Source organism: Tachypleus tridentatus, chromosome 2, assembly GCF_004210375.1.
Source record: "Tachypleus tridentatus isolate NWPU-2018 chromosome 2, ASM421037v1, whole genome shotgun sequence".
NCBI classification, from domain to species: domain Eukaryota; kingdom Metazoa; phylum Arthropoda; class Merostomata; order Xiphosura; family Limulidae; genus Tachypleus; species Tachypleus tridentatus.
Genome location: NC_134826.1, coordinates 81218027 through 81232337, shown reverse-complemented (window position 1 = coordinate 81232337; position 14311 = coordinate 81218027). Strand labels below are relative to the sequence as shown.

At 30.1% G+C, this 14311-nt stretch overlaps 1 protein-coding gene across 12 annotated transcripts in view; it reads right to left on the bottom strand.

Annotated features, from left to right (window-relative positions):
• Positions 1-14311, bottom strand: part of LOC143244343 (C2 domain-containing protein 3) — a 99609-nt gene that overhangs the window by 51655 nt on the left and 33643 nt on the right. For all 12 annotated transcript variants that reach the window (XM_076488831.1, XM_076488834.1, XM_076488835.1 and 9 more), the window contains 5 exons: positions 12478-12599; positions 12128-12246; positions 11109-11255; positions 8505-8747; positions 1582-1746 (listed from right to left, as the gene is read on the bottom strand). In XM_076488831.1, coding sequence (XP_076344946.1) covers positions 1582-1746; positions 8505-8747; positions 11109-11255; positions 12128-12246; positions 12478-12599 — 796 coding nt within the window. The remainder of the gene's footprint in view (positions 1-1581; positions 1747-8504; positions 8748-11108; positions 11256-12127; positions 12247-12477; positions 12600-14311) is intronic.

The window sequence follows — 14311 nt, the reverse complement described above, 5'->3', positions numbered from 1 at the left end:
GCCATGATTACACTATGTTGAATTTAATAATCTTATGTTAACCATAACACTATGTTGAATGTAATAATCTTATGTTAACTATAACACTATGTTAAATGTTAACCATGATCACTCTATGTTAAATTTAATAATCTTATGAAAACTATAATCACACTGTTACATTTAATAATCTTATGTTAACCATAACACTATGTTGAATGTAATAATCTTATGTTAACCATGATCACTCTACGTTAAATTTAATAATCATTTGAACCATGATCATGCTATATTAAACTTAATAATCATATGATAACCATGATCACACAATGTTAAATTTAATAATCTAATGTTAACAATAACACTATGTTAAATATAATTATCTTATGATAACCATGATCACACTATACTAAATTTAATAATCTTATGTTAACCATGATCACTTCAAGTCAAATTTAATAATCTTATGTTAACCATGATCACACTATATTAAGTTTAATAATCTTATTTTAACCATGATCACACAATGTTAAATCTAATAATCTTATGATAACCATGATCACACAATGTTAAATCTAATAATCTTATGATAACCATAATCACACTATGTTGAATTTAATAATCTTATGTTAACCATAACACTATGTTGAATGTAATAATCTTATGTTAACCATAACACTATGTTAAATGTAATAATCTTATGTTAACCATGATCACTCTATGTTAAATTTAATAATCATGTTAACCATGATCATACTATGTTAAATGTAATAATCTTAGGAAAACCATGATCATGCTGTTAAACTTAATAATGTTATGATAACCATGATCACACTATATTAAATTTAATAATCTCATAATAACCATGATCACACTATTTTAAATTTAATAATCTTATGTTAACCATGATCATTCTATGTTAAATGTAATAATCTTGTGATAACCATGATCATGCTATATTAAATTTAATAATCATATGATAACTATGATCATGCTATATTAAATTTAATAATCTTATGTTAACCACGATCACACTTATATTAAGTTTAATAATCTTATGTTAACCATGATCACACTATGTTAAATCTAATAATCTTATGTTAAATCTAATAATCTTATGTTAACCATGATCACACTATATTAAATTTAATAATCTTATGTTAACCATGATCACACTATGTTAAATCTAATAATCTTATAACTACCATGCTCACACTATGTTAAATGTAAAAATAAAAAATTATGAAACAAAACGAGATTCAGAATTCGGACCAAAATACTGGATGCAAAAAAGCTGTGGAATGTTTTACACAAATTATCACATGAATTATATTTTAATGGCAATCTTAAAATTCATGATCTCATAAGGATAATTCATACATAAATGCAGCCACATATGTAGTGAAAGGATAGAATCATCTTTACACAAAAAAACCACCCGAGACTCTTAGCAAACTTCTAGTACTTATGCCAATGTAGAAGAGTTATTAAGAGCTACATATTAATGCAACATTCTTTATTTCAAAAATTCAATGACCTTGTTAAGTAAAAGACATCAACACTAATGTACATCTAGATCACTAACTTCATGTCAAGATTTACCCATTTTGCACAGGAACCTGTTTCTGTATCATTCAGATGGAAATCACCTTGCAAGACATCTTTTGTGAATGGAGACCGAACAAACAGATAAGTCTTATTGGTTACCATGTTTTTAATCCAGCTGGAACTTGGACTGATGTGAATTAAACAGTGTAGAAGAACTGGCTATAAGAAAAGAACATCAGTGCTACTAACATTTACAACTACTATGTAACAGACATGAAAATGGAGCTATATTCAATTAACAGTACTTAAGAGTGGGTTAAGGTTTATTGTTTCACTGTTCGTATACTTGACAAGAAAAAATGTGTTAGGTCTTCAAGAACTTTAAATGATGAAATTATCCATTTTATTTTGTCCAAAGACATCTCAAGGTCACTATCGAATTTACAAAGAGTACACATTCACTCAAATCTAGTAAGCCAGTTTCTTAACTTTAAAATGGAAATGTTACAGTTTTTAAGTTTTCATTGAAAATGCTAAGATTAATGACAACACTAAACCTTTTTCAAAACACTGAGCAAATGATGTTCAAAAATAAACAAACATGCTGCATAAAAGCTAGTAAATGTAAACAATGTCACTGTCATTTCCCTAAAATACAAAGTCTGAGTTGAACAAGTCTCTGTCCAAGTATTAGGGTCCACACACATTAAGATGAACATTAAATATGTTACCCAAGTAATTTCACAAGTGTCAAAGATGAGTATGCACATTTTCCAGCAAGTTAACTCATGAAAGCCATGTGATAAGGTGTATATAGTCTCTTGCTCCTGTAATACTTCATTTCTGATACATTTGATAAAACAAAATACAGTGAAGGATCTAATATTCAGTTTACTGTTTGATATGTAATAAAATTAATGATATTTATTGTTGCAATATAAATAATCTGGTATTCTTTCTTGCTCTTGGCAGTGATGCCATGTGGACTATAATTTCTTCACTAATTAAACTGTAATGTATGTAAAGCTGCATTTTTTATTCTTATTATTGTCTGGTGTTAGAACAGTGCTTTCTAGAGATGTGAAATAGCTAAAATCACACATGTGTTAATGAAACAGTGAGGCTGAATGACATAAGTGTCACACTTGACCAAGATCAAAGTAATATCATGATCACTTATATTTTATTAACACCAGAAGCTGATAATACAAACAATTCTAGCCTCACTAACGTAAATAATGAAACAATCTGTTTAATTTCTATAATGCATATTGATGTATAGAAGACATTTTAATACCAAAAATAAATTACCTCATGACACCATATTTATAATTTTCTTCAACTTGACATTCAGAATTTTACTTTATAGCTTTATCATGACTGTATCATCAAAACACAAACTGTAATAGTTACAGTTCGTTTTTTTAATGCTATGCTCCTGAAGAAACATTGTTTTACAGCCAAACATTTATGTATTTGATTGTCAACACCTTTTACTTCTTGCCTGGAGAATCCAAAACTTTGAGACCCACAAAATACAGTTATTTCAACCTAGAGCTGATGTTTCAGGATATAATTACAACATGGTGAAGTACATAACTGAGCATCATACAAAAAAAAAATCAAAGTTCTTAACAGAATAGCAAGCACATTCCATCAGAATCTATCCTAATTCATTGGTAGTGCTTTTCATCATTTAGCCTCTTAAAGTAAAAATACAACAAACTTAGCAAATGTTTAACCTATTCTTTAATTTTGATAATTTTGCCCCTCTGTAGTTAACTTAATATTTATTACTTATAATAAGAGTGTCCAGCAAAATGCTGAATGTGTGAATACAATGTTGAAGACAGAAATTTTAGTTTTGTAGTTAAATATTTCAATATTGGATACTAGTATGCCTTTGCAATGTTTTTCTCAGATTCAATATTGCAATGTAACAGCTCAGACAGTAAATAATTAATTACATTCTCAGGGATTGCAGTTGCCTTCTCAAATAATCTCATTATTCTGACAAGAATATAACTTGAAGATGGAATGTATGAAAAATGATTGAAAACAACTTAAAAATACATTTTTAACTTCTGGATAAAAATATTTTTATTAAAAGCATTTTAGTTTTTGGTGAGTGTTGACTATATTATGACGTTTCAATTATTTTTAAAACTTGGAAACGTAATTCTTTTCCAAGTTTTACCACAACCTACAAAAACCATGTTTTTTTGTGCAGAGTCTCAATAATTGAAAATAAAATGAGAAAAATATTAAAATTAAAATTTAAATAATTCCATTATACAAAAATATGCTACTATTCTGAACCAAAGTGTAACACATTTTTTAATGAATCTCACAACTGATATGTCCTGAAACAAAATCTTTTTATAATGATAAAGCAGTGTGTCTATGTGTGTGTGACCACTGTAGCTCACAGAGGAAAAGACCTAGAAACCTGAAATTTTGCACCCATATTAAATGTACCCTGAGTGTTTGCACCTGAGTATTATTATTATTATTTATCCACAAAATGTATGTACATACAAATGCAACTCTTTTTAATGAGGCAAGTTATCAAAAACATATCACACAAAAAAAATGGTTCCTTATATTACAAACAGAAATTACAGACAAACAGACATGTTACTTTAACCTGTTGACTGTCAAGTATTTCAGCTGCTATGGCAACTCCGAACCAAGTTTAAAATACAACTCGAATGCTTCTTCATTTTGTAACTTTTTTCATGATGCCATTTTGGATCGAAAGTGAAACAATTTGTAAGTAGGTCAAATGCATGTCTTTAAAAACGCATTGATAACACAGTATTGAGAACGAATTAACTTGTCCGTGGCACTGTGTTACGAATGGCTTGAACAAGTTATCTCATCTATAGCACTGAACAGGTTAATAAAGACAAAAAAATGTGGCAAGTACTACCTCCTCATAGTATACCCTGTAATATATTAGTTACATTAACAACTTCTAATATATTTAGAAAAGCTAAAGCATTTTGTTAACAATGTCTTTTATGTCATATCTTTCATCAACAAAAATATAACCCATTTAATATTTCTGTTAATCGATATACTGAAAGTATAAAATGAAATGTGTAAACAACAAAACTGAAACAATACTTGTTGATGTCCTAATTTAGTCTTCACTGATTAAATAGGTTTGTTTTCTATTAAAAACATTCATGATATAACAAAAAATATCTTAATTCAGAAATGATTTAATTTTAAAATTGGATCAATGTTTTTACTTTTATGATAAATTGTATGCACTTCTCTTTAGGATGGTTATATCACACTGTGTCTTTACTTTAAACTTACTTATTAATTAATTTATATCATGCCAACATTCACTGTACTCACAAGGTTTCTCGGTCCTCTTTCACCCCATCATTAAAATCATAATTGGCAAATCATAATGTATGCCAAAATTGAAACAGAAACACTGCAATACATTTATATATACCAAAAGAAGCTCCAGGATGATGAAACAAGTTTGAAATGCACACAATGATACAGTCACCTAGAATATATCAACCTGATAACCTGATTGAAGCTAGGTACTTTCAATAGTTTAAAATAAAACTTGAAAGCTTCAGAGAAGTGGTCTTTTTTTTTTCCATCAGAATAAACTCGAGCTATAAGACTGGCCTTGTAAAAGTACTTGAACTTTTTGACTTTATATCAAACACAACATGAGGCAAATGTCCTTCATCAAGAAACATGATGACTGAATTTAGGACTTAAACTAATAAATAAATAATTTGAATTTATACACATAATGTATTTTACATATAATTTATTTACAATTATTTTATTCCCCATTACAGAACTGATGTTACAATTACTTTACTTATTGGTTTTACTAATGCTCCTTTACAACCTCAGTGTTTACTCTGAAAATTTCTTGATAGAACACATTAGAAGTTCTTCTGCTTTCCCAAGACAAAATTGATATTTTTTTCTAGTGATCATACTTTGCAGCATCCAAGGTATTTAAGATGTAACCCTGTCACTTTAAGAGTCTGAACTTGTGCTTTGGATGACATTTTTGTTTGTCTGTTTTTTTAATTTTGCACAAGGATGATCAGCTCTAGCTTCCTCTAATTTAGCAGTGTTAGACTAGAGGGAAAGCAACTAGTCATCAACACCCACTGCCAACTCTTTAACAAATGAAGAGTGGGATTGACCATCACTTTATAATGCTCCCATAACAGAAAAAGTAAGCATGTTTGGTGGAATGGGTATTTGAGCCCTGCACCCTCAGGTTACAAGTAGAGCTCCCTAACCACTTGATCATGCTGGGCCCATTGCCCTTTTTCAAAAATGTGAATGTTTGTAACATCTTTCGCAAATAAGCAAAATTTTCCAAGAAAACTCAACAATTTCAAGAGAAGAAACTGGTTCAATACTGTAGAATCATTACATAAACAAACATATTTTTGCTGTAAGCATCTCCCATGGTGCATGGACACAAGTAATAACTGCCCTATGATACGATCCTTAGTCCAATATATAACCCTACTAGGTATGATGGAGATTGCTTCAAACACCATGGAGTAATTCAAAGAAATAAACTCTTTCACTTTTGTAATAAATATAGATGTTACTGCACTTTACGTGACAGAGGAACAGTCACTAATGACCACAACAGGATAGCACAGCAGTAGTTTAGAACAGCACAAAAACACTGGCTTCCCACTGAGTAAATCAAGATATAATTTGAACAAACCTCAATTGCTGACCTTTATTGTGCATATAAAGCATTTAACTTAGTCATTGAGATTATTCTAAATTATTGATTGTTTCATGTATGTTTGAATGAGAAATAACTATAGAAAGATCAAACATAAGATGTGAGGTTTGTCTTAAGTTTCCAAGTTAAACTTATTTAATATTCAACCAGGTTCACACACCTGTAAGTTGGTCGAAAGAGACACTTCATGTTCAAATACTTTATAAATATTTAATTCATCAACACATAAAAAGGCTGTCTCACTGATCTCTTTGAATGTTTTATTACAACACTTTGAATACAACAGACAATACAGGTGTAATTGTTTGTTTTGAATTTCGCATATAGCTACATGAGGGCTATCTGCACTAGCTGTCTCTGATTAAGCAGTGTAAGACTAGAAGGAAGGCAGCTAGTCATCACCACCCACTGCCAACTCCTAGGCTACTCTTTTACCAATGAATAGTGGGATTGACCATTACATTATAACACCCCCACGGCTGAAAGGGTGAACATATTTGGTGCAACGGGGATGCGAACCTGGACAGTAAAGTCGGTAATGATCGCTTACCACTTACACATATGTACCTAACAGTAAAGTCGGTAATAATCACTTATCACTTACACATATGTACATAACAGTAAAGTTGGTAATAATCACTTATCGCTTACACATTTATGTATACAGTGAAGTAGGTAATGAATACTTTATTGTATAGGCCTATATAATATATAATATTTTGGGAGTTGCAACAAATTGTAACATTTGTCTGTATGAGCGTATAGTCGTAATGTATACACCAAAATCGTAATGGTTGGCATCTCTAAGATCAGCTTACATAAGCTGATCAAAATATAAGCCACATTACTAGCATTCACTGTCTACAAACTGCTCACAAGGCAATAATTCCAGAAACAACTGTATTTCTCATTACAAGAAAATTATCAGGTGAGAGAAACATGTACATAACTCATATTGTTAGGCCTTTTTTTTTAACACTTAATTCTTATTCTAGTCCGTTAGAGATTTTCAAAAATTAGAAGAGTGTATAATAAGAGTATTCCAATCACACTATGTTCATCATATCCAATGCTGATGACACCTTTTGCTCATTCCAAAGCTTTTCAGGCCTGCTGAAATACAATGAACAGAGTATTGGTTGTACCACCATTTACACAACGTATTTGTTACAACAACAGTTGTTAGGGTGTGAATGTCTTTTACAAGCTGACAAAGTATAATAGTAACTAATTATACTTGTCATATCAAGGCCTATTACATTTCTTTTGTAAGCACAATCTTAATCTAGTCCCTTATGGTTTGTCAAGAATTAGAAGTTTATAATAATAGTATTTTAACCACATAGCATAATGTAATGACAAGATGTTATCTGTGTACTAGCCATCATCAACAATCATGACTTTTTACTGATTACACATCAATTCATAATCACAACCAAATAACACAAGTGAGCTAGCCTCTTCTTTTTCTGCATTCACTCTTACTTAGCCCAAAATTACTAAGAAAAGTAGAAACTCCCAAAACAATGTTTAAGACCAGAGAAACAGACTAAATTACCAAATGTCATCCTTAAAAGATATGTTTTATATCAGAAAAATGGACCGAATCTGAACCCTAAAATGTGTTTTTAACACAAAAGAAATAGACCAAATTCATCGTAAAATACAAACACCAGAGTAATGGATCAAACCTCAAGACAATCAAGTACCTTAAAAGATTTTCCTCTAACTGAACATTCATAAAAACACCACCAATAAAGAGCCACAAACAGTTTCTTTGGACACAGGTATCTTCAACAGATTATGTTTTCTACATTTCCATACATTGTCAGCAGTCATAACTCTATTTTATTATCACTTCATAGGCAGCATTTAAATAAACTAATTCCACTATTTTATCACTAAAAAAATGTTCTAAAAACAATCCAAGTTACGTAATGTGTTTTATTTAAGATCAACAAACATCAAAGCTGCTGGTTGCATTTTGCAAGGATTAATATTGTGGTTGATCTTATAATCTATTAAAACTCACAATTACAACACATTTCATTAAAACTAAAATCTGACTGATCACACAGACACAGAACATGATAGTCAAAATTTCTCCAGCTTTAACTGGAATAGGCTGATCTGAAATGTTAGCTAATTCATTGGAACACATGAAACGTGCATCACAAATAGTCTTTTACATCAAAGACTTTGTACTTGGTGTTACCTTTATAGAAACATTTTCATCATGAACAACAGCTTCGATGTTAGCCGACACTTTTGTTTTCTGTGGAGTTGTTTGAAGTATTGATAAATCTTCATCCTTTTTTGACTTGTAAGTAACTCTGTTCATTTGATTATTTAGGGTCCGATAGGAGGATTTTTTTGGTGTATCAGTCGGCTTAGAACTATTTCTGTCCCATAATTCCAAGTTTTTCTCTTTTTCATCAGTGCAGAACTTGACAGAAAACTGTGTGACAGTTAAAAACAGGAGCTTAGTTAATCATTTTATTTAATATAAAAAGCAGTTTTATAAATACTGTGTTCTTCTTTTAACTAGATTAAGTTTTATTGCAATTGTGTCAATAAACCTGTGATTACTTCTTTACCAGATGAAATTCCTATATATAGATTCAAAAAGGTGAGTAAATAGCATATATTATATAAACTATTATAAACACAAGCTTTAACTTTGAGAGTTAAAAAAAATTAGGTATCATTTAGTAACATTTATCTTCTTGATACAAATAAAACGATTTTACATATAAACGAGTAAACATTCTAATCATTATGATTTTATGTATTCTTGAAACTAGTTGAAGATAGTACTCACTTTTTGTTAGTTTTATACGGAACTTGTAAGTTACAAATACATATCAAAGTTCCAAGTTTCTCTAATAAGAACACCTCTTAAAAGCTGACTTAAAAACATAATATCACAGGGCATAAACAATATTTATGAAATTTATAATAGATGGCATCCTCAAAATACACTAGGGGTACAAAAATTTATAAATTAATTATGATTCAAGTGTTATTAAACTACTACACTCACAACTGAAAGTGAACAGAGCTAAAGAGGATACTGAAAAAGACTTAAAATGTGAGCATCAAAATCATTAAATTAACTGTAGTTTTTGGAAATTAAAAAAAAAAATTAACACACTTTACCTTATGTACATGGCAGCATGAACATGTCACAACCTTTCACACAGTAACGTTCGAAAACTTAGTCAAACAGCTTTATTATAAATTTACGTCAACAAATTGGTATTCAAAATATAGTTTATGATTCTGATGTTAATATTATCTGAGTTTTAATTTCTTAGTTTCAAAAGGAAATGCTAAAGAAAAGTATCCATTTTCAATATTTTATATGTCATATGATACCTGTGTTTTTCTCTTTCAGTTTTCCAAAATCAAAAGCAGTTGATAAAGCTTATAACAAATTAGAAGTACAAACTAAGCATACTGATATTGAAAAATATAATATTTGAGCCACCTAACTTCTTTACTTACTGAGACATCAACAAATTTGTCAAACCCATTCGAGAAGCCTTGCCTCTACCATCTTGTCATGTATTTCAAGTCAGTTATACACTCATATTTATTTGTCTGATACACGTTTATAACCAATAAAAAGAGCATATTGTAATGTTTGGAATCTTAAACTAACTTACTGGGTTTCAGTGGTGCAAAAATGCTTGATGTGTTTTTAATAAAGTTGTTTCCATTAACAGTAATGGAATTTTTTAACCTATTTGCAACTTAATTAGAAAGCAATATAAATTATTGTAGTTTGAGGACATTCTATTCCAGTAACTGATATATATATATATATATTGTGTTCTAAGGTGCATGATTAAAAGGTATATAAATAATTTTTGGACAACAGCACTGTCAGAATAAGTAAGGTTATTGGTACACAGGATCTGAGTGCAAATGACCTTAACACTAAAGAGACACTGATTTTAAAAACAAATAATACTACCCTTAATTTAGAGAAATAATATTTTGTTGTTGTCAATCAGAATGTTTTTTTATATATCTAACCTGCTTCAGTTTGACTGATGTTCATTAATATGTTCCTTCTGATACTGTATTTTGCTGATTGTTGTAGTGACTACTTCCAGATATGAATGATAAAAACATAGTGCAAACTAACCAATGTAATGGAAGAATTTTTCACTTTATGCCAAGCTCAGGCATGATAAGTTATTTTCATTAAAATCTATGCTTAGGTGATTGTAAATTCCAGAGTTATTGAAAGATTAATGGATGCTAAGAAAAAAAGGAAGCACTCCTAATTCATAAACTACAATATAAGTTAACAATCAACTCGTGACATCACTGCATCTCAAACTATGATCAACTGATCATTATGCCAATATTATCAATGATAATATGTCATTAACTCCAAGATGCTTTAATCACTAGATAGTGTAGGTAGTATGTACATTTACCTTGTTTTAAATGTAATGATTATTTTAAAAACAAGTGAAGTGTAGTGCTGTTTGTTTACTATCAAATTTATCACCAATAAGTTACACACACCAACTGTAGGAAAATCTTCAACCCAACACACCAATACACTTACATTACTCCATACATATTATTAAAAAGTAATTTCTGACACTAGACAAATTGAATAACAAAACTAAAACCCACATCACACTGAAGTATTACTGAGTTTAATGACAAATTCATTCATAATAATTTTTAATTACAAAAAAGTATTTAAAATTTGAAATACTATAAAAACAAGTTAGAGAAACAATGTGAATTTCCTGGTAAGATAGTTATTATACAAAAATGAAATAAAACCTGTAACCTTTAGCAATCCTTGGCTAACAGCAAAACAACTCTTTGATTTCTTCCCACTTCTGTCTGAATGTAGTGGTTCTTCAAGATCCATCTCTAAAAGTTCTGTTTGAAATAACTTCCAAAGATAAAACCTGCAGCTTCCAATTTCCACATTCTATAATACAGAATTACTTTATAAGCTTTTTATCCCATACAGTTGTAACTGTTGTTTACAGCCACACACAGTAAAAAACATTATGCCACAAGTTCCTTAAACTGTTCGCTTTTTTGTTTGAGAACATTGAGCGAAGTTACAAAAAAAGCTGTTTGTACATAGTAGTTCTTAATTTCCTACTGACAGACTAGAAGGAAAGCAGCTAGTCCACAGCATCCACTGCCTACTGCTGCATTTCTCTTGTCCAGCTAAAATGTGAAATTTGAACATTACTCTTATAAAGCACCCAAGGCTTTATAGTGCAGCAGCATTTTATGGCAGGAACAGGACACAAACTACAAACTGTCAAAACATCATAGTCTAGGCAGGCCCACTAAGACCATCAAATGCACACTGGATGAATAAAGTATTTCATTTAATGCAAATATAAATACAAATATATGTATATATAATGAAGAAGTTATGTTTAATCACAAATCTCCATTGCATAAATCTAAAGGTTAAAATTACATACAATATAATAAATGAAATATGAAATAATTTGTGAAGTAAACTATATCTTTTTTATACTACAGAACAATGTTGCAAAGTTCCATGCTTGTTCAATCTCATAAAAGCAACTGTCTTAAAATTTTAAGGTATATGTTCATAAAAAATCAAGTAATTTATAAATTATACACACAACACACACACACAAGTATTCAATAAAATATCAACTAAAACATAAAAAATGGAAAGCATAAAAAAACAAATAAAACAACAACTATTAAAGATACATATAGTGTACATAATACTATATAAGAAACAGCCGTAAAAGATCTTACTTAACATAAATACACTTTCACAAGAAATAAGTACATAAACATTAATACCTCTCTCCTGTCATGAAATCTTGCTCTTACTTTAAAGACTAGTTCCTCATTTATCACACTACTAATATCCTTCTGGATACCCATCCAAGGCAATATCACTTCTTGGTGAAAACTCACAACTTTAAAAGGGGGAGAAAAAAAAGAAAATTGATATGAATGATATAAATATGATTAAATTAATATAAAACTTTTTATAAAATATAATAAACTCATTCAATTTTAATTACCCGTACATTACACTTTCTGAGTTATTAACTTTTATTCTGAAAGAGATATATTTTGTTTCATTATTATTTTCTCTTTAAGAGACAAAATACATTACAGCATCTTGATAATATCTGAGTACTTACCACATCCGTTTTCTCTTCGTGAAACAAATTTTAACGGCTCTTTACTTTTAGTACGGTGTCCTCTGTAGTCCCAAGATTCATGTCCTTTTACAAAGGATGATGAAACTTCAATTAAATATGACCTAAATATAAAAAAAAAACTTTCATTGTTACTTGAACTACTGTAACACCTTCCTTTATTCAAAAAATCAAACACTGATAGCCTAATCTGAGTTGTAAAACTTGCTTAAACATTACCTTTACTACAAACTGAATATACAAAATAGAAATGACACTTCTTCATGTTCACAAAGATAAAATGGTTGCTGAACTTTAATTGAAGAGTAAAGTCATGATAGAAATTTATGAATAAAAAATAAGCTGAATAAGGCTACAGCTTAGTAAAGATCATTATTTATTGTTGTGAACTACAAATAGAAGCAAAATCCCTATGCTTCTATTAAAACTTTACAAATACAAACAAAATATTTTCAGTCAAAACATCTTTTGAAATCAATAAAAAAATAAACAAAATTACACTGACAGTTACTGAAAATTAAAATCTGATCCATTAAAGGTTGTTCGCAAATCTCTGTAATGTATAACAATTTAGGCAAACAAATGTTTGGTTTTCTAAATAAACAAAATTATTAACAACAACAATTTAAACATTCTCCTCACATAAGTTTTATGCATAAATTAAACTATGCAGGTAAACTAAAGATCCCTCCTTGCAGTAATGTTGATTATTTAAAGCATATTGTAATTCAAGTTATTATAATACTGGGAAACCTTTTAGTAAAGTTTGTTGAGAAAAAGGGATAACATTACCTGAATGAGGTCCCTACATACAGTACCAGGATAGAGGGTGCATTGACATAGGTTGAGAGTGTTACGAGATAAATATTACCAAAGGCAATTAAATTGCTTACAAGATACTGGAGCAAACAAGAAAAAATCAGACCAATGCTTAGAGTGTCAAAGGAAGTAACCCTGGCAGTTGTGGGAGAGGATGTATACATGTATGAATTGGAAATAATGGAAATATCTTAGTTAGATATGTTTCATATAACAAATGAAATTTCAAAATATCAATATACAGGGCCAGAATAATAATAACTATGTGCATGTAATAATCAGAGCATGAAGAAAAAATACGATGCCCAATGACTTCACCCACAGAGTACTGCATGGAATTTGATACACACTGGAAACAAATTAAACACAATGAAGCAGAGCCAGGATTTCATGTCTCTCAACCTTAACACCAGTACAGGGTTTTACTGCATCAAAGGCCTACAAACTGTGTGTTTGTTCTTGTGATTCTCGTGTTCTTACCAATCGAATTACATAATTAGGCCTAGATGTAAGCTTTTTCAGTAGCAGAAATGTACATCTTTAATATAGACGTGCTTCTAAGCTTTTCGATCTAAGCGATAGTTTGTAAGTATCAGTCAGTAGGCCTAAGTATATATGCAAGTATCGTGGCAACATGATTACTCTGTGACTGCATGTTTACAGCTTTCAGGTTCATGTAATCAGAGACTACCAATTTGCAAATTGAACAGTCCACATAAGTGGTTGCAAAAATCATCCCCCCCCCAATTGGGTGTAAAAAATCTACACCCCTGCACCAGTTCCAGAGATTTACTAAAAACTAGTACAAGTAAAAGATGTCCAGTATTGGAAATTGGTTTCTCCTAACCACAACTGACCTGGAGAGAGCAACACCCCAGAGTCTCCCATCAACAAAAATTTAAGATCAAAGTAGTATGTTGCAATGAACTACTAGGATCATCTCCTCTCTTCTCATAAAAAGTATACTGTTGTTAAAAAAAAACTTATTTGCTTTTTT